This window comes from Symphalangus syndactylus, chromosome 17 (genome assembly GCF_028878055.3).
Source record: "Symphalangus syndactylus isolate Jambi chromosome 17, NHGRI_mSymSyn1-v2.1_pri, whole genome shotgun sequence".
NCBI lineage: Eukaryota > Metazoa > Chordata > Mammalia > Primates > Hylobatidae > Symphalangus > Symphalangus syndactylus.
The window spans coordinates 84,734,082-84,755,085 of NC_072439.2; the positions used below are offsets into that span (position 1 = coordinate 84,734,082).

The 21,004-nt window shown below is 43.1% G+C and overlaps 1 protein-coding gene across 2 annotated transcripts in view; it reads right to left on the bottom strand.

Moving 5' to 3' along the window:
• The window catches only part of DCUN1D1 (defective in cullin neddylation 1 domain containing 1), a 42,453-nt gene extending 21,853 nt beyond the window's left edge, over positions 1–20,600 (bottom strand). The window contains exons 1-2 of one of the 2 annotated variants that reach the window (XM_063621840.1): positions 20,464–20,600; positions 105–321 (exon numbers count right to left, since the gene is read on the bottom strand). In XM_063621840.1, the coding sequence (XP_063477910.1) occupies positions 105–279 (175 nt within the window). In that variant the 5' untranslated portion in view covers positions 280–321; positions 20,464–20,600. Of the gene's footprint in view, positions 1–104; positions 322–15,106; positions 15,345–20,463 lie in introns of those variants that run through there. The other variant, XM_063621839.1, reaches the window with a different exon arrangement.
• Positions 20,601–21,004: the final 404 nt, after the last annotated feature.

Consider the following 21,004-nt stretch of genomic DNA (forward strand, 5'->3'; position numbering starts at 1 on the left):
GACACATCCACCCAATTTATGTTATATATAGTTGATTTCTCACAAGCCCATCACTTTGGAAAATCTGGTCCAAAATTTATTTAAAGTCACAAGCAGGCACTCACCTTTGTATCTATTGTACAGCTGTTCTAACTTCTTCCTGTCCAATGATCCTTTTACACTCTCTCGTATATAAAGTTCAGGATTTTGGAAAAAATTATCTGTTGCAACATCTAACTTCCAGTCATTTTGAGAAAGACAACTTACTGCTGTTTTTTCACTAGATTGTGTGAAGATCATAAACTGACGAACTTTATCCTTCTGCGATGATTTCAACTTGTTCTATTGAAACCAGAAAATAAACTGAAACTCTATGTAAAATCACATAAGACTAAATATTTCTATATGGCTAACTAAACGTTCTTAGTAATACTTTTTCCTCACAAAACATTAAAACATTTTAGCTTAAGATTTATTTTTGATCTATTATTAATCACAAAGGCTAACTTTTAAAAAATATGAAACAAAAAATATGGTACAGTTTTGGAAGACAAATAGGACAGAAGCGAAGGAAGCTCAACCACCCAGCGTTTCTCCTACAGTGGGTCCTGAGAGCATACAGACATGCTGCAGAAGTGCTACCCTCCACCAAGCACAGGGCTCTGAGATGGATGCACAAGCAGACGCAGGGAAGAAGGTGACATGATCTGCCCAGTCAGCAAATGCCCCTGGGGAACGATGAGATTAACAGGTGTTTACTGCAGTCCTAATACCCACTATAAAGGATATGGGGGTGGGAAGTGGGGGGATCCTCCCTCCCCAACACCACCTACCTTGTTTTCTTGCTGTTTTTACCAAATAGGAGAAAGCAATAAAATAGGAGTATTCAACATTTCTCCTAGTTGTATCCAGGAACCAAGAAAATTATCAACAAAATTTCCTCATATCCTACCGAAATAACTTTTTTTTCTTTTTCCCCGAAAGAACCATCTCATTCCCTTAGCCAGAGCCTAGCAGAGACCTTTGGTCTCTCCAAACAGCCCTTCGACCTCTTCTCAGAGAGGGGAAGAGATGAACAGATAATCACCTCTTCTCACTTGCTGCACATTGTCAAGAATTCATTTCTCATCTGACCTAAACCCACAGGAAAAGAAGGCAGGATACTCTCTCCCAGTATCCAAGACCATGTTCTCCCTTCCCTCTCACCCAAGCCGGCCTCCCAGCAACTGCAGCCTCACCACTGTTACTCTTCCTTCTCCCAAGCTCCAATACCATCTTCTAGCAAAATACTTGGGTTCTTCCTAAGCTACTATTGTAAATGAAGAGGGAAAACTTTAGTAAGGTACTCATGAATAGACACAATATTCTGTGGTTGGCTGGGCGCAGTGGCTCATGCCTGTAATCCCAGCACCTTGGGAGGCCCAGGTGGGTGGATCACCTGAGGTCAGGAGTTCAAGACCAGCCTGGCCAACATGGTGAAACCCCATCTCTACTAAAAATACAAAAATTAGCCAGGCATGGTGGCAGGTGCCTGTAATCCCAGCTACTCGGGAGGCTGAGGCAGAAGAACTGCTTGAACCCAGGAGGCAGAGGTTGCAGTGAGCCAAGATCACACCATCACACTCCAGCCTGGGGGACAAGAGCGAGGCTTCGTCTCCAAAAAAAAAAAAAATATATATATATATATATATATATAATATATATATATTCTGTCGTTTAAGCAACACATTTGAGAGCCCCAGATTCCCTCATCTGGCCCAAACAGACAGATCGTAAACATCAACTTCCAGATTAGACAGATCAGAGAACCTTAACCAGAAGGTTAAGGCATTTGTTCAAAAAAATCACTCAGGTTGTTATTAGCAGAAATGAGACAAGAACAAAGAGGTCTCATGAATCTGAGTAATCTTTCCATAAATCACACTGCTTGCTGTACATATTTACATAGCTTTTGAGATTTTACAACATATTTCTACCAATCACAGTAAAAACATATGAAAACTAACCTTATTTCCCTTTTTCTTGCAGTATGAAAAATGTCTATGCTCTAGAATCTGATGTCAGCCACACTCCTCTCTTTGTAAATATGTTACTGTTAAGATTACAGATTAAAATCTCAACCTCTGTACTCTACTAAAATTGAGAAACTATAAATTCACTACTCTTCTGCTACTTCACTAATAACTCTACAACATCTGCACATCAGATAAGTCATATCCCATTGCAAAACACATCCCTCAAGTGTCTAGGATTCTTCCCTTTTGAAAACTATCTCCTCCTTGAGACTTACTATTCAATGACAACAAACTCACAATGAAATCAAATGCCAAGGAAGAGAACTGTCCTAATTTAATTTTGCTTAAATGAAAGTTAACAAGGAAACCATTTTGATTCCAACTTTTGTTACTGAAAATTATTTTAAAACTTAGTATACCTTTCTCCCTTGAGTGACAGAGTACCCTAACATATGTTTTAATCCTCCTCTGAGGAACAAGGTAAAGTACCAAAGGATCACTGTGACTGTCAGTGACCACCGCACAATGGTTCAGGAAGTGTTGGAGATTAACCTGCAAGTACACCAACCACAGACCATATCCTGGAAATTACGTAGGTTTTTTTGTTTTTTTTTTTTAGAGATGGGGTCTCGCTATGTTGCCCAGGCTGGTCTCAAACACCTGTGCTCAAGCAATCCACCTGCCTCAGCCTCCCAAAGTGCTGGGACTACAGGTGTGAGCCACTGTGCCTGGCCTGGAAATTACTTTTTAATTAAACCTGACATAACTTGTTGGCATAACTTTTCCCCCATTCTCCTAAAAGTTGGAAGTGGCAAAACAATCAGATTTATCTGGGGTTTTATCATATAGTTTTAAATCCAGTGCTCTGTTACCTGCAGGGTCAATCACCTTTGTTGAACGGAGGAAGGAAAAATCATAGCTTAAGTCATTTCTACAAGCCAAGAAGAACTATTCATTCTACTATTCTATTCCTATCAAAAAGTAAGCGAATAGAAGACCAAGGAAACAAAGATAAAAAACTGTCTTACCCACACCAACTAAAAACAAAATTATACAAATGAATTAATTCCATGTCATATCTTATTTGAAAAATATGTTTATGTAATAAATTATATATATATATAAAAATGTAAACTTTTTTTTTTTTCTTGAGACAGAGTCTCACTCTGTCGCCAGGCTGGAGTGCAGTGGCGCCACCTCGGCTCACTGAAACCTCCACCTCCCAGGCTCAAGCGATTCTCCTGCCTCAGCCTCTCGAGTAGCTGGCATTACAGGCACGCACTGCCACGCCCAGCTAATTTTTGTATTTTTAGTAGAGACAGGGTTTTGCCATGTTGCCTGGGCTGGTCTTGAACTCCTGACCTCAGGTGATCCAACCGCCTCAGCCTCCCAAAGTGCTGGGATTACAGGCATGAGCCACCGTGCCAGGCCAAATGGAAACTATTTTAACTGGTTTGGTACGAATTTCCACTATATATGGCAATATCAACATATTTGAAGAAACAGGGTGCACCTAACCCATTTCCAACACCATAACGGCTACTGAGTTCTACTAGGCCAAGAACTGACAGTATGGACTCCAGCTAAGCCAAGTGATATTGACAATCCCATTCCTATAAAGTCTGATAAGTACCCTCCACTTCTTATACTTACAATGCACTCTTACCACTTCTCTGTCAGCTCTCTGTTCCTAGAATACATTGTAACACTTGATTCCCTACTAAGGGAATTCAATTCTGTAGTCTCAAAGGCTATCCTAGAATAAAGGTGGAGTATACCTGACCAATTTAGGGGAGCTATAACACTCCCATCCCCTTTTCCTAAGCTACATAGGTGTACCAGGCAGTGTTCTGATTTTGACAGTATGGCACCAAAGGTTTAAATTTTTATCAACATAAGGAAGAGAAAAAGGTGACTAACCAGAGGAGAATGATTTTATAGGGGATGAGAGGGTGGATAGAAAATTGAGGTGGAAGAAAAAACAGATGGATTTTTTCTCTGTTTCTACTACAAACCCAGTGGGGAACTTCCCAAGAGCAAAACCATGTGACAGCTACAATGATTCAGCACTCAAATGTAATACATGCCATTTATTTAAATACTTATTTAAAGGGAATAAACTAGAGTAATCATTAAATAAGATCAGGCAATAATACAATCTTCAGTATTCCAATGTTAAAACTACCTAGATATTATCAAGTTTTCAAAGAAATGCAATAGTGGTAAGGATGTAAAATGCATAAAACAGAATATATTTTGCTTTTTAACTCCAGCAAAAAAAGCAGGGGGGAGGAGAAATGCTGTATCTTGTAACAGAAAGCTAATTACAATGCTATCAAAGATTACCAAAATTAGAAATACTGTCACAATCTGAACAGTAAAATGAATTTACTTGCTTATATTTCCAAAATATAACATGCCAAGTTATCAACACATATTGTTTTATTCTTAAATCTAGCATATTTGCATTTTTTTTTCACTCAAGAAATTCAAGAATTAGAGAATCAGCCAGGTGCAGTAACTCATGCCTGTAATCCAGCACTTTGGGAGGCAGAGGCAGTAGGACTATTTGAGGCCAAGAGTTCAAGACTAGTCTGGCAAGGGTAACACAATGAGACCATTGCTACAAAATTTTTTTTAATTAACTGGTTGTTGTAGCGCACACCTATAGTCCTAGCTACGTGGGAGGCTGAGGTGGGAAGATGAGGATCACTTGAGCCCAAGAGTTCAAGGCTGCAGTGAGCTATGATAGTGCCACTGCACTACAGCCCGGGTGACAGAGCGAAATCTTATCCCAAGAAAAAAGAAAGGAAATTTAAGAATCACATTTTAAATAATAGTTTATCTGAAGAAAAAATAATAAAGTTTAAAAAGTCTTCCCATTAAAAGTATTCCCCCAAGGAAAAATAAACATGGAAAATGACTTTCTAGTCAACTAAGTCCTAACAATTTCAAAATAGAAATAATTTTAATAAGTGATATTAACAGCAAAAAATTAAGATACATTTTATTATTTCTATAATCTTGAGTTTTTACCTTCTCATCCTTAAGTTTATATTTCAGCCTGAACTCCAGAAACAGACACTTTAGGCCTTTATATTTTTAAAGGAATTAATTTTCTAACTCAATTCTTGTTATCTCAGGATTTGATAAATCTAGCTCACAAAAGTCAATGCTTTCAAAATCAAAACTTTTACAATCACCTATAATTCTCACTAAAAGCTCTGTATGTTGTTATGTAACTATCATATTGACAGTTTAACTTCATCTGAAATTTAGAAGAGCTAGTTTTAACTTTAGAAGATCATACTTTCTATATATAATACACGGTATTCAGCAGACATAGCAAAACGTTACCAATATCCAAAATCATTCACTCACAAAAGGCCCTCCAATAGACTACAGGTCCGAAGTCAAAAGTGCAGGAAAAATCAATTCAACCAGTGAGCCTACCTACAACTCCCAGAGCAGACTTTCACCTAGAAACGAAGTTCTACTCCAGGAAAGTCAGAACAGGAATCTAGGTAGGAGTAGCTCTATCTCTTTCCTTCCACCTGTACAGAGGCAATATAATATGATTCGCTAGTGAAGAGTGCAGACTTTCAAACCAGACTGTCAGGATTTTAACTCTACCGGTGCCACTTAATTGCTGTATGACTTTGGGAAAATTAATCTTTCTGTGCTTCAATTTCTTCATCTGTAAACAGAGTGTTGAGGTTACATGAATCAATTCAGGTTAAACTCTTAGAACTGTAACTAGCACATGGTAAGGACTCCACAGAAGTCCACAGAAGAAGAAAGATGGACAGGTGTGGTGTGCTCACAGCTTGTACTCCCAGCACTTTGGGAGGCCAAGGCAAGAGCAACACTTGAGCTCAGTTCAAGACCAGCCTGGGCAGCACAGCAAGACCTCATCTGTATTAAAATTAGTAACAACAAAAAAGTAGCCGGGCATGGTGGTGCATTCCTGGAGTCCTAGCTACTTGGGAGGCTGCAGTGGGAGGATCACCTGAGCCCGGGAGATAGAGGCTGCAGTGAGCTATGATGGCGCCACTGCACTCCAGCCTGGACAAGAGAAGGCATGCCACTCTATCTTTTAAAAAAAAAAAAAAAACTCCAGAAAAAAAAAATTAAATGGTAAACAATAGCTATAATAAAACTAGCAGCTAACATTTGAGCTTCTACTGTGTGCCAGGCACTGTGCTAGGTACTTATTAATCCTGCAAGATGGTTCCATTTTACCAGTGAGGAACCAAACTTTCAGCATCATTTATCTACTTATTCAAACAGTAGCAGAGCCAGAATGAAACCCTGGTGCCTGGTTTCAAGGCATGCAGTCTTCAAGGCATGTACTCTTGCCATTTACTACATACTGTCTTCAAGTGAAAAGAAAAACAAAAAGGGCAAAAGTGCAACCACTGACTGTTGAAGGGAGGAGAATTGTGAGCAGTATTTCTTCACCTATTTTAATGGAAAAGTAGTCAAATGTGAATGATTTGCATTCCAACTAAAAATTCCCCATTAAGCATTCTCTCACAACCTAACTAAAAAGATAATTTGGGGATGGAGCTTCTATTTAGGGTTTTTTTTTTTTGGTTGGGGGTAAGAAGGAGAAAAGGAAGGGATAAGTTATTTTTAAGACAAGCAATACAACAGAAAGAAAAATGTGTTTATAGTCCTGTCACAGCCTATTTTAAAAACAGATGGCTATAATCTATAGCTTTAAATGTACACAGGTTGAAAAAAAACAAAATCACAGGGCACTCTAAGTCAGGGTTCCATTTTCCAAAGAGAAGGCTTGAAACCCAGAGAAAATATAAATACTTGTACAGGTTATGGCCAGAAAATATATGGAAATATGAACAATTTCAAATACTAAGCAAAACGAACAAAACCCTCATAGTACTCTTTTATAATTTGAAGTTTAAAATAATTGCTTATGGACAACGATTACTTATTCATTCATTCTTAAATTTCCTGCACTTTGAATAACTCTTGAAATTAACGCCTTTTTAAGAGGTGCTGAGGCTGAGCAAGGCAGCTCATGCCTGTAATCCCAGCACTTTGGGAGGCCAAGAGGGGGGCGGATCACCTGAGGTTGGGAGTCCGAGACCAGCCTGATCAACATGGAGAAACCCCATCTCTACTAAGAATACAAAATTAGCCGGGCATGGTGGCACATGCCTGTAATCCCAGCACTTTGGGAGGTCGAGACGGGAGGACTGCTTGAGCCCAGCGTTCAAGACCAGCATGGGCAACACAGCAAGATCTGGTGGTGCACAGCTGTAGTTCCAGCTGCTCAGGAGACTGAGGCAGGAGGGTCACTTGAGTCCAGAAAGTTGAGGCTGCAATGAGCCATGATCACATCACTAACTCCAGCCTGAACAACAGTGCAATACCCAGTCTTATAAAAAAAAAAAAAGAGGCCGGGCGCGGTGGCTCACACCTGTAATCCCAGCACTTTGGGAGGCCAAGAAGAGGGCGGATCACCTGAGGTTGGGAGTCCGAGACCAGCCTGATCAACATGGAGAAACCCCATCTCTACTAAGAATACAAAATTAGCCGGCATGGTGGCTCATGCCTGTAATCCCAGCTACTCGGGAGGCTGAGGCAGGAAAATTGCTTGAACCCAGGAGGCGGAGGTTGTGGTGAATGGAAATCACACCATTGCACTCCAGTCTGGGCAAGAAAAGCAAAACTCCGTCACAAAAAAAAGGGGGGGACTCTGTATTACGTTAGTCTCCTCTTATCCACATGGGGGAGGGAGGAACGTTCCAAGACTTCGGTGGATGCCTGAAAACACAGATAGTATAGAACCCTATATATACACTATGTTTTTTTGACCTGATAACTAAGAGAGCTACTAAGTGACTAACAGTGGACAGTGAATACAGCATGAATAAGATGGACAAAGGGATGACCAATGGCTGCAACAATGAGATTTCATCATGCTACTCAGAACAACGCACAATTTAAAACTTATGAGCTGTTTATTTCTGGAACTTTTCATTAATATTTTCAGATCACCAGCTGATTGTGGGTAACTGAAATCAAGCAAAGTGAAATCACAGACAAGAGGGTATTACTGTACTACTAACTCCAATAGGAATGATATACATATCACGTAATTATTGTGCACAATGATATATTATGGCAATCTACCTTTCAAAAATTCAGAAGCGGCCGGGCGCAGTGGCTCACACCTATAATCCCAGCACTTTGGGAGGCCGAGGTGGGCGAATCACGAGGTCAAGAGATTGAGACCATCCTGGCCAACATGGTGAAACCCCATCTCTACTAAGAATACAAAAATTAGCTGGGCACAGTGGTGTGCACCTGTAATCCCAGCTACTCAAGGGGCTGAGGCAGGAGAATCACTTTAACCCCAGAGACAGAGGCTGCAGTGAGATGAAATTGCGCCATTGCACTCCAGCCTGGGTGACAAGTGTGAAACTCCGGCTCAAAAAAAAAAACAACAACAACAACAAAAAAAATTCAGAAGTATATCTGTAAGATTCAAATAGATTTTGTATACTTTTCTTAACAGGTTTTTAAAAAGTAGGCAACTAATGAAAATTTAAAAGATTTTCTCTCCACCCCTCAGAATTACTAGTCAAAATTACTAGTCAAAAGGCCAGCCTCGCCCAGCCTTTTAGGAGGTACACTCCATTGGGAGGCTGAGGGGGGGCAGATCACTTGAGGTCAGGAGTTCGAGACCAGCCTGGCCAACATGCTGAAACCCTGTCTCTACTAAAAATACAAAAATTAGCCAGGCATGGTGGCACATGTCTATAATCCCAGCTACTCAGGAGGCTGAGGCAGGAGAATCGCTTGAATCCAGGAGGCAGAGGTTGCAGTGAGCCGAGATCGCGCCACTGCATTCCAGCCTGCGTGACACAGAGTGAGACCCTGTCTCAAAAAAAACAAAACACAAAAGTTATTTTTACTAATTTCTGATTATGATAAATAAGAAATAACCATCTTAAAATACCTGGATTAGTCATCATATCTCAATTGATTCTCTCAAACTTATTTCTTGAACTTCTAACAAGAAATCCAAGTAGCTAAGTTAAATTTACTTTCCTCTCTCCTTTAACATTGTTTTCTAAAGTAATCTCAAATTAACAAAAGATTACTGAGGCCAAAAAAAAAAAAAGAACACATACAAAATGAAAAATTAAATGAGATTTTTTAAATTCCATAGTTAAGTTCTAACATACTATATTTGTTTCATAGATAGAATGATCCTTGAAAAATAAAATCTTCTAATTCTAATATTTGATATTTTCTCAAATCTTAAATCAGGAAGTATTAGAATCCTCTGAATAAACACTCCACATATTTATTAAAATGAAAATACCCTACTCTAATAAGGGAATGGGCCGTGTACTTCAGCAACTCATCTCTGTGTTGAGTGATTCAAAAGTATAATAGTTTAAAAAAAAAAAAAACAAAAAACTAAATCCCATAATGCAGACAAGCAGCCTAATCACTCTCAGTGACTAGGTACTAATTATATAAAGCAAATTCAATAAAGTAATAAAAGACTATTTCAGTGACTTTTTTTTCCTTCTGTTTTGCTTTTTCTTGTGGGGGTGGGCGCATACCTGAAGTGGCTATATAAATTAGTCAAGAGCTTGTTTCTGTCCACAAAGCAACTGAATCCTATTTGGAACTATTTCTCTTCATCAAATTTCATGGCAAACACAGTATTGAACAACATAATACTGAAATTCAAAAGGAGTTTTCTCCCAGATTTTCCTTATGCTTGACCCAATCTGTAAGAGTACAATCAAAGCAGCCACTCGACCCAAATGACCTGTTCTTTTAAAACTTTTTTTAAAAAATTAACACAGGATTTTTTTTTTTTTTTTTCAGACAGTCTCTCGTTCTATTGCCCAGGCTGGAGTGCAGTGGCACAATCTCGGCTCACTGCAAGCTCCACCTCGTGGGTTCACACCATTCTCCTGCCTCAGCATCCTGAGTAGCTGGGACTACAGGCGCCCGCCACCACACCCAGCTAATTTTTTGTATTATTAGCAGAGATGGGGTTTCACCGTGTTAGCCAGGATGGTCTCGATCTCCTGACCTTGTGATCCGCCCGCCTCAGCCTCCCAAAGTACTGGGATTACAGGCGTGAGCCACCGCGCCCAGCCAAACATTAACACAGAATTAACTGTACCTACAACTTTCTTACTATATGCACCAAAAGTTATAATTTTTCAATTACTTAATGTTTACATCAGATCATTTGATTGGATATGGAAACAACTAGATCACTATTATTCAGCATGACAAGGAAGAAACCAGAGTAAAACTAAACAAAGATTCCACATCTACATGAAGGAGTGCTTGCTGGGTTAAAAAAAAAAAAAACAGAAAAATGGGAGTAGGTAAGGGTCAGGGGGAGACAAAGTGTGGAACCAGAGACTAGGGTCCTAACCCCTGCTCTGCCACACACTAGCATCAAATCATTTAGAACCGCTAAGCCTTCATTCCCAGATAAGCTTAAAAAAAAAAAAAAAAAAAAAAAAAAAATTAGTAATAATGCCTATTTCAGAAGTAGGAGTGGAGATTAATGACAATTGTAAATTGTCTGACTAGCAGAGTGTATCTTCTCAATAAATGTTAATTTCCTTTCTTTGTCCCCAAAGCCCCAGTTTTCTGCATACAGTCACTGAACTACGTACAAACCACTAGAACATACTCAACAATCTATCAAAGAGGTTTTGTTGTGTTTTTATTAACTCTAGTGTAGCTAGATATACTTTACAATCCATTAGTTTTTATTGAACATTAGATAGTCATCTTAAACAGAATTCAAAACTCTATACACAGAAGCTGCATGGTAAAGAAAACTGTAATAAGGGTCTTTTGAAAAAACTGCTTTTAAAAATAATTATCTATAATACTGTCACAGGACACTATGGAACAAAAAAAACAAGGTATATCATACCACTCAGAATCCTTGCTCTAGGATAAAAGTCCAATATCCTTACAGTGCCCACCCATGCCTATCCCCACTCCTTGCCACCTAGGCCTCATCTGCTCCAACCCCCTGTATATACACATGTATGTATACACACACACACACACACACACACACTGCTCCAGCGACATTGGTCTCACTGTTCCTCAAGATTTCTACCATATTTCTGCATGGCTTATTCCTTCATCCCCTACTCTGCTCAAAATTATCTCATTGGTGATACAGATATTTAGCAACCCTACTTCCATCAATGCCCTAGCACCCCCAACCCCCTTCCCTAACACTGCTTTCTCCCATAGCACTTAACACCTTCTAACATAGTAAAGAAGAAAACTATATACTATGTTTATTATTTATGTCTCCCTACTAAAAGGTACCCCTCACCAGAGTGAGGATTTTTGTCTCTTCTGTGATATATACATCCCTCCAGTGCCTAACACTGCGTCTAGCACACAGCAGACGTATAATGATCACTGAAAAGAATTGATACCCTCCTTTAATTTGTAGACATGCAAAGAATGTGCAACAAGTTATGAAAAGACAACCTTGAATAGACCTACAGCCATTTGAATTTACAAATTCTAGTATTTGTTGACAACATAATCTTAAATTTCAAAGTTCATATGTTTTTAAAGCCATTGAAAACATAGGCATTAACATCATTGATCACCCATTAATATGAATTTTGTTACTTAACATATTCATTAATAACACGGGGTTTCCTGTGTTTAAGTGATGGATATGATTCAATTTCAAATGTAATTTTCTGGATTTCGTATGAGTTAACAGATAATACTGGGGGAAATGGTAGACCAGGAGAAAATAGTTTCAGTTCTGCAACCAACAATCCTGCAAACTTGAACCTCAAAACCTCCTTGATCTTCAATTTCTTCTTGTGTGAAAATGGGGAGGAGTAATTAGATGATCTCTGAGTCTATTTCAGGTCTAAAAGTTCTATGATGCTATGAGTCTAGAAAATCATTAGAATCATAAAATGTCTATGCTGGATGAAACTTTAGAAATCAAGTCCAATCCTGCCATCTTATAAATAAAACAACCCACACGTTTTGAACACTTTTTTTTTTTTTTGAGACGGAGTCTCGCTCTCGCCCAGGCTGGAGTGCAATGACGCGATCTCAGCTCACTGCAACCTCCTCCTCTGGGTTCCAGTGATTCTCCTGCCTCAGCCTCCCGAGTAGCTGGGACTACAGGCGCCCACCACCACGCCTGGCTAATTTTTGTATTTTTAGTAGAGACGGGGTTTCACCATATTGGCCAGGCTGGTCTCAAACTCTTACCTTGTGATCCACCCACCTTGGCCTCCCAAAGTGCTGGGATTACAGGCGTGAGCCACCGCACCCAGCCGAACACTTTTTAAAAATATGTTCCAGGCTGGGCGTGGTGGCTCACGCCTGAAATCCTAGCACTCTGGGCGGCTGAGGCAGGTGGATCACCTGAAGTCAAGAGTTCGAGACCGGCCTGGTCAACACAGTGAAACCTCGTCTCTACCAAAAATACAAAAATTAGCCGGGTATGTTGGCGGGCACCTATAATCCCAGCTACTTGGGAGACTTAGGCTGGAGAATCGCTTGAACCCAGGAGGCACGGGTTGCAGTGAGCCAAGACTGCACCACTGCACTCCAGCCTGGGCAACAGAGCAAAAACTCCATCTCAAAAAAAAAAAAAAAAAAAAAAAAAAAAAAAAAAAAGTTCCAAAGTAACAGAATATTATCTAGTTTTGGAGTCGTTTTTAGTCTGTGTGTGGGGGGAGGGAGGAAGTTAACAGAACTTTTTTCCTTATACAAAGTATTTCAAATATCCCATCATTTAAGTTTGCTCTAGAACTGACAATAACATGTGCTCTGGAAATGGGCTGCAGCTACAGACACCGAAAAACTCACAGCCCCAAAACTGCATAAACAATTATATGTAAGATAACTTTACAATGAAACAACTTCTTAACTATAAAATTCTTACTAACACTTCTATTAGGGCCAGTGGTGAGTCTCTTTCCTTTCTTATTTTTTTTTTTTAAGAGACAAGGTCTGTTAGCCAGGCTGGAGTGGTGTAGTGGCAGGGCTCACAACAGCCTCAACCTCCCAGCTCAAGTAATCCTCTCACCTCATCCTCTGGAGTAGGGGCAACCACAGGCTAGCACCAGTATGCTTGGCTAATTTTTTTTTTTCCTTGGGATGGAGTCTCACTATGTTGCCCAGGCTGGTCTCAAACTCCTAGGCTCTCAAGCAATCCTCCTGCTTCGGTGACCCAGGGTGCTGGGATTACAGGCATGAGCCACCGTGCCCAGCCCCCATGGTGAGTTTCTAAACCAGAGAATATCACGACAATTCTCATGACATAAACTGAGTTCAGCCACAGGATATGTTTTAAATTAATATCTTGTCACCACTGGTAGAATTACATGGGTTATGGCTAAGTTTCAAAACTAGCTAATTTTAATATTAACCAAAAGAATAGAAGCTTACAGGCCGAACTCTCCTATGAACCACTTAAATCCTGAATTCCTGAACAGGTGATGAGTATTTCCGGGACCCCAGAGTCTAGGGGATGATGCGGATCTGGAGACCATCTTGAAGAGCACACATTTCAGCTGTGGCTGAGTGTTTCCCAGGGAATTAACGTCATTACTTCGAGCTTACTATACTCACCTAAATGCTAAGAGTCTGGAAACTTCAGGAGTAATGTCTATTACCATCTAAATACTCAAGAAACTAGAAACTATTTAGACTGCCTGGTGGATCTCTGAACACTGTAATACTAATCCATACATTAACCTGCACTTTACAGGAAAGTTTTCTTACAAATTCAAACTGTAAATTCCTACACAACTTGCCACAGAACATAAATGTTAAATATGTGGCAGACTAAACCATATATCCATACATGACAACAAAATACTGCCAAGCTGGAGGATGGGACTAGAAGTGTCATTCAGCAAAAATAAGACCAACTAAAAACAAAGACACTGGAGCATTCCCTTAACACAGGCGCGCACACACACCCTCCTCAAAGAGGCCTTTATGTTCCCCATGAGCAAAAGGACAACAATATCATTTTTACTATTCATACAGTAACCTGCACGGAATTCAACTCACGCTCAGACTGTACAATGCCAAACAGCGCTTCTGAAACACGAAGAGCGTCCAGCAGAGTCAGGTACTTAATTACCAAAGTAAACAACTCGACCACAAGGGTCTGCAAGCCTGAAGGACTTTCTTTTTTTTTCCAAACAAAAAAGGAGAGTAACTTGACAAACTGTTTTTTAAAAAAAATCACAAATGGCCCTTAACTACTATAATAATTACTCCTCCCACCCCCAAGCAAATAAAATAGGTGCTCGAAAGGGCGCTCGCTAGTCTGTGTTCCCTAATTTTATGAAATGAGAACAGGTTGCACTTCCGTACCCCCTCCCCCAAGCTCAGCAGTCTCCCATGTTTTCAGTAGAGAGGTAAATATAACCTCCACCAACTGGCCGGGGAAACTCTCCTTCTCCAAAAGCATGGGACGCCTCGAGAGGTGATGGAGAAAGGAAAAGGCTGATACCCCGCCCCAAGCAAAACTGCCTGGGAGACTTGCGGGGTATTGGAGCCGGGAGCGGAGGAGGGAGAGGCGCGCCGGGAAAGTCTTTCCTTCTCCCCGGCCGGGCGGAGAGGGAAGCCCCGGCTTCGGGGCGGGGGGAGGCTACTCACCCGGAACCCCAGACCCCAGTCCCCGGCCAGACACAATGGAGCCGGCAGAGGGGCAGGGGCAGGGCCGTTGCCCCATCCCCTCCCCCCGCCCCAATGCCTCCCCCACCCGCGACGGGCCCCGGCAAGGGGCACCGGGGCCGCTCCCCGCGCCCCAAACTCCCCGGGGCTCCCGACTAGGCCCGGCTCCGCTCCGCTCCGCCTCCTCGGCTCTCGCGTAGCGGCGGCGCCCGGGCGGGAAGGGGCGAAGGAGGAAGGGAGAGGCAGGCAGGAGAGCCCCCGCCTGGGAGCGGGACGGAGGCCGCGGGCCGAGGCTCGGGGCTGCAGGGTCGCCGCGGGACGGAGGGCGGCCGGGGCGGGGGTGCGCGGCAGCGCCGGCCCCCAGCCGGCAGGGCGGGCGGGCGGCCGCAGTGCCTCACCATGTTGGTGTCCTCCAGGCCTCTCCCCTCCTCCTCCGGCTCCGCAGCGAATGGACGGCGGCGGCGGCGGCGGCTCCTCTCACGGGCTTGCCGGGCTCCCGCTCATGCGCAGTGCGGGGCGGCCCGGCGCGGCCCGAGGAGGCAGCCCCGGGCCTCGGGGAGGCGGAGGGACGGAGGCACGCGGAGGACGCCCCGCGCGGGGCTTCCCCCGGGCGCGGGGGTCCCCCGGGGCGGGGGCGGGGGGCGCGGCGGGGGAGGGGCGGGCGACGCAAGCCCTCCGCGCGCCGACATCCTCCTGCCGCGCCAGGCGGTCTCTGGTGGGGGCGCCGGGGGACACCCCACCTCCGTTTCCTACGCGGTTCCTTCCGGACGGCCACGGCCGGGTCTACGCAGGCTGCAAGCGGGGACGAGCGGCGGCGGATAAGTTGAGCAGCTGGGGGCGGCTGAAACGGATGGTTGAGAAGCTTCATCCATCCCAGACCTCCCCTCCCCATCAGTATCAAAAAAAGGGAGAAGGTAGTGGAAACACCTCCCCCCGCCCCGTGTTTTCTTCTTTTTTCCCCCAATCTCAGTATCAGACCTACATCAGTTCCCTCGCGTGGGCATCCCAGGGGAGACCTTAGTCCCCCCCCCCCGCCTGCGGTGGCTGTCACTCCATTAGTGAGGCCCAGGCTCTCCCCAGACCTGTCAGCTGGGAGACAGCGGGGTAACCCTAGAGTAATATCGGGTGGGGTGCACTGGGACCCAAGGCCGGGCTGCGGGAGTCCAGGTTGCCTGCCTACTGCTAGCTCTCAGTATCCCCTCAGTTCGGCCCGCCCAGGATAAGTTTCGGGAAGCAACTACACATTTTTTCACTGAGGGGTCTAGTCACGCAGGGCGGACAGTCCAGGTGTGACCTGCCCTGGGCGTTAAGTCAGCTGAGGCTGAGGAGCACTAGGATTCTGAGCTGAGGATCAAGTGGACAAATTCATGCTGCAAAGAGGACAGAAGACTCCTGTGGAGTGAGTGGTCCTTGCCCTTCAGAAATGTAGTATCCAAATGGAGAGATAAGACACTTTCACACAGGAAGCAAATAAAACAGCTGAGAAAGCAAACCCACTCAGAAAGTCACACCTGAAACTGGACCAAGAGCTTACCTACGTTTCAGAACAAGACCCACCTGAGTAGACCCGTTATCACCATCATCACCAGCACAGGCATTAAACGACCAGATCAACCCTATAACTAATGAATTTGTTCTTATCAAAACAACAGAACTGCCTTGGTAACTCCCAAAGGCCTCCTAACTTCCTGGAGCTAGCCATGTACTGGGAGCGCCCACCTCTGTACCAAGGCAGGTTTCTGGCCACCTCAAACCGTTCATCCATTCTTTCCCCCAATATTTAGTGGGTGCATGTGAATGTGCCAAGCTCCTTGCTGGGCTCTGGGTAGATAGTCCTGCAAGGACAAACCAGGTCTGCCTCATGCAGCAAGCCTGAAACTGGACTACATCCACGGAGGTTCTCCAGGAATTCACCTAGCTTTTGACCTAAAGTATTAACATAACACCTAGGGTGTTAATGAAGAGGATTCACTATCTCTTACTCCACTCTGTTCTATTCCATTGAAATAATCGTTTGTGGGTTTTCCTAAGCTCTACCAAGGTACAGGCCTTAGTTATTCTAATTGACCTCTCGCCTGCATTTGAACACTTCCTCTTTGAATTTCCTGTTCATTTTCCATGACTCCACCTTCTCCTGCATCTCCTCTTTACTCTGACCACTTTCCTTTGCTGGCTGTACTCAATTTGGGCTTTCCTGACCATTCCTGAACATCCTTCTGTATACAGCCTGTGTCACACTGGCACTCACATTCCCACGACGTCAACTACTGCCCATATCCAGAGGAATCTCAAATCTTGACTTCCAGTCCCCAAGTGGCAGGCCTAAACACTCATTCTGGTCATTTCACAGGTCCATCAAGCTCACCAAATCTAAAACCTTATCCCCAAACCCACTTTTCCTCCTGCCTTTTATCAGATCATCCAAACTAGAAATCCAAAAATCATCCACCACTCTTCCTGCCTCATCCCCTTACTCCGCATCTCACCAGTTTTCCCTCCTAAATGACTTTTAAATCTGCACCCTACCTTCTATTTCTTAGCCAATTCTTTTTGTTGTTGTTGTGTTTTTGTTCTGTTTTGTTTTGTTTTTGAGATGGAGTCTAGCCCTGTCACCCAGGCTGGAGTACAATGGCGCAATCTCGGCTCACTGCAACCTCCGCCTCCCAGGTTCAAGCAATTCTCCTGTCTCGGCCTCCCAAGTAGCTGGGATTACAGGTGTGTGCCACCATGCCCAGCTACTTTTTGCATTTTTAGTAGACACAGGGTTTTACCATGTTTGTCAGGCTGGTCTCGAACTCCTGACCTCATGATCTGCCCACCTCGGTCTCCCAAAGTACTGGGATCACAGGCATGAGCCACCATGCCTAGCCAGCCAATTCTTTATCATCTCTTCTTATCTCATCAGTAACTTCTTACCTAATCTTCCAGCCTCTACTCCTCCACTGCTCCATACTTGTCTTTCTATAATGCAAATTTGAATTTGTCCGTAAAATTCTCCAAGGGGCTGCATAAGCATGAGCCTCTTTGGCATGGCATTAAAGTTCTCTCCTCTAATCTATCCATTCTCAGTGCCATTTTCCACCACCCTCCACCCAAATGCACCTCATATTTCAGTTTTCAGAAACCAAGACTGCCATGTCTCTGCATGTTTCCTTGCTTTCTCTGATTCTCCTATTCCTGGCCTCCTAGCTAATACTGACTGAGCCCATGGCACATACTAATTTATGTAATCCTCACTGCGACACATATTAACTCATATAATCCTCACTTCTACCCTATGAGCATGCCCAGCTATTACGCCCATCCTACAAAGGGGAGGCACAGAGAGATTAAATAATATGCCTAAGATTCCCTAGCTAGGCCAGGCGCAGTGGCTCGGGCCTGTAATCCCAGCACTTGGAGAGGCCAAGGCAGCCAGATAACTTAAGTTCAAGAGTTTGAGACCAGCCTCGCCAACATGGAGAAACCCCGTCTCTACTAAAAATACAAAATTTGCTGGGCGTGGTTGTGCATGCCTGCAATCCCAGCTACTCAAGAGGCTGAGGCAGGAGAATCGCTTGAACCCTGGAGGCAGAGGTTGCAGTGAGCTGAGATCATGCCACTGCACTCCAGCCTGGCCAAGAAGAGTGAGACTCCGCCTCAAAGAAAAAAAAAAAGAGATTCCCTAGCTGGCAAGTAGTAGAGCTAGGATTTGAAACCCAATAGTCTGGCTACAGAGTCTATTCTCTTGACTACCACATTGTATTTCCCACCATGATCTCAGTACTCAACTCAAAGACCGTCTTCTGTATGATTGTCTCCTTACCTGATCCTTGGATTCCAGCAGTTAGGCAAGTTTCTCCCCCTGCATTTCTCTGACACCTTACATATACTTTTGTTACACTTATGACATCATATGATAAGCATTTGCCGACATGACCGTCTCCCCTGCCAGACTGCACTGCTTAAGGGTCAGAGACCTGGCTGCGCAATTCTTTGAGTTTTCAGTGTCAAAGTGAGTGCCTGACATGTATGTGCTACATAGTCAGAGTAGGATAAATTAATGAAAAGAAAGAGGTATGTAACTGATGTCTGTTTTAAGACAGTGCCTATATTGTTTGTTATTGTAAAGGAATGCTTGTTCTCCTTGGCAGATGTATGTTATACCATATGGTCCGATGGTAAATGTAGTAGCAACTGTATCCATTACTGTACTTCCTGGCTACAGTACTGAATGTGAAATGGAGAGTTATTACTCAATCGTCATGATTGGGTGAGATAAACATATTTGTTAAAATTGTCCTGATTATTTTTTAAATGGAAAAGCATCCTGAAGATAAAGCATAAATTACAATATTTAACAAAATATTAACTAATATTCTCGTATTACTTTTTTGTCATGTTTCAAATATTTAAGCCTTTGAGTGTTTTCAAGTACAGGAGTTCTAATGACTATTTTCCATAGTAACAATCTCAGTACAATAATAAGAAATAAGATGGAAACATCTAGCCAAAATTGACTATCTTGTCTCTCTATCTCTCCTCCTCTCTCTACCCCCCTCTCACCCCCAACACATACACACACACTCCCTCTCACTGTATACCTAAAACGATGAAAAAATTAATATAGTGCTCATAAATACGTAAATAGTTCTTGCCACAAAAGCTTAAAAATTCATATTAAGACATAATATTCACTGATAAAATAGTTGCAGTTCTGCTCAAAGAAACATGTAAAAGTAAGGATTTCATACTTCTAGAATCTGTCTTTAGCAGAAAGAGCAGAAGTAATCTGAAAAGACAGATTGCTAACATTTCTGGTAGTTCATCTAGCTAAAATTAAGCCTGCAGGGTAAACGATACACAGACACAGTTCAAAGCCACTAGTCTGAGATACACAGCCACCACCTCCCACACTTAACTTGGGTGCTCTCAATTTTGCCGAACATTTACACTAATATCCTTATTGGATTCAAGCTTGCTGATTTATAAATACGTAAGGGTAAATGCGATTGACTGATGGAACCTCTTTTGTTTTCAGTAAAACATGGTGTTTAGATCTTATGAATTCAGAATTATAACCATTTTTTAAAGGGTAAAGCAGACAGGATTAGGCCTCAGTCAGAGTGGGCTCTAGTGAAGCCACAGGAAGTCTAACATGAAAGCCACGGTTCCAAAGCTCATACTAAACTTACCAGAGTGGAGGCTAGAAGCAGAAGAACCTTTTGGCTCACCCCCCAGTGTTACTGGTGATACCAAAGGAATGACTGCCTGGGCCTCTTTCCTCCACATTAAGAACCATTCTAAGGCCGGATGTGGTGGCTCACACCTATAATCCCAGCACTTTGGGAGGCCGAGGCGGGCGGATCACCTGAGGTCGGGAGTTCAAGACCAGCCTGACTAACATGGAAAAACCCTGTCTCTACTAAAAATACAAAATTAGCTGGGTGTGGTGGCACATGCCTGTAATCCCAGCTACTCGGGAGGCTGAGGCAGGAGAATCGCTTGAACCCGGGAGGCAGAGGTTGCGGTGAGCCAAGATCGTGCCATTGCACTTCAGCCTGGGCATCAAGAGTGAAACTCTGTCTCAGAAAATAAAAAAGTTAAAAGTAAATAAATAAAAACCATTATAAGAGGGATTCTTATCAGAACGAAGGGGTACACCTCAGGAACCATCCCTGGGAAATTGGGCACCAGTACTCCTTTCATACAAAAGAACCAACAAAAGCAGTATTCCAGTGGGTCACCTTCTAAATAGGAAAATGGGAATATTCACCAGAGCCAGTCTGTCACCTCAAGGTACATGTGGATCTGTTGATTTTAACTCCTCCACCCTCATGGTAGAGGCATGGACTTGCAGTAACAGCTAGGACTGGAGACCCAGCAATGAGAAACTGTCCAAGACCACCAATGATGATGTCACAATGTCCCACTGTCCCAGAGTGTCTACCCTGGACCTCCCTGCCCACCCCAGCTTGGCCACTCCTAGATGAGACCAAGGCTCAGCCTGGGGTGTTTGTCCTTGACAGCTCCGGTCAATTGCAGAGAATGAATTCATTAAAACCATAATGAGTGATCCAGTTCCACAGGTAGCAAGGTAGAGGGTCGTCTAGAATCCTGGACATTTGTCCCTGGATACTTTCGGAAATCCTCACTGAGACATTTTCCACCGATGATGACAGAGGGATGCTGGTATTGAATCACCCACCGCTTTCCTGTCTATTCCGTGGATAGTGTATAAAGCATGAACGTATCTCTGAGCCTCAGCATTCTCAATTACAAAATGAGATTGAGCTGAATTACAATAAATTTCTGTC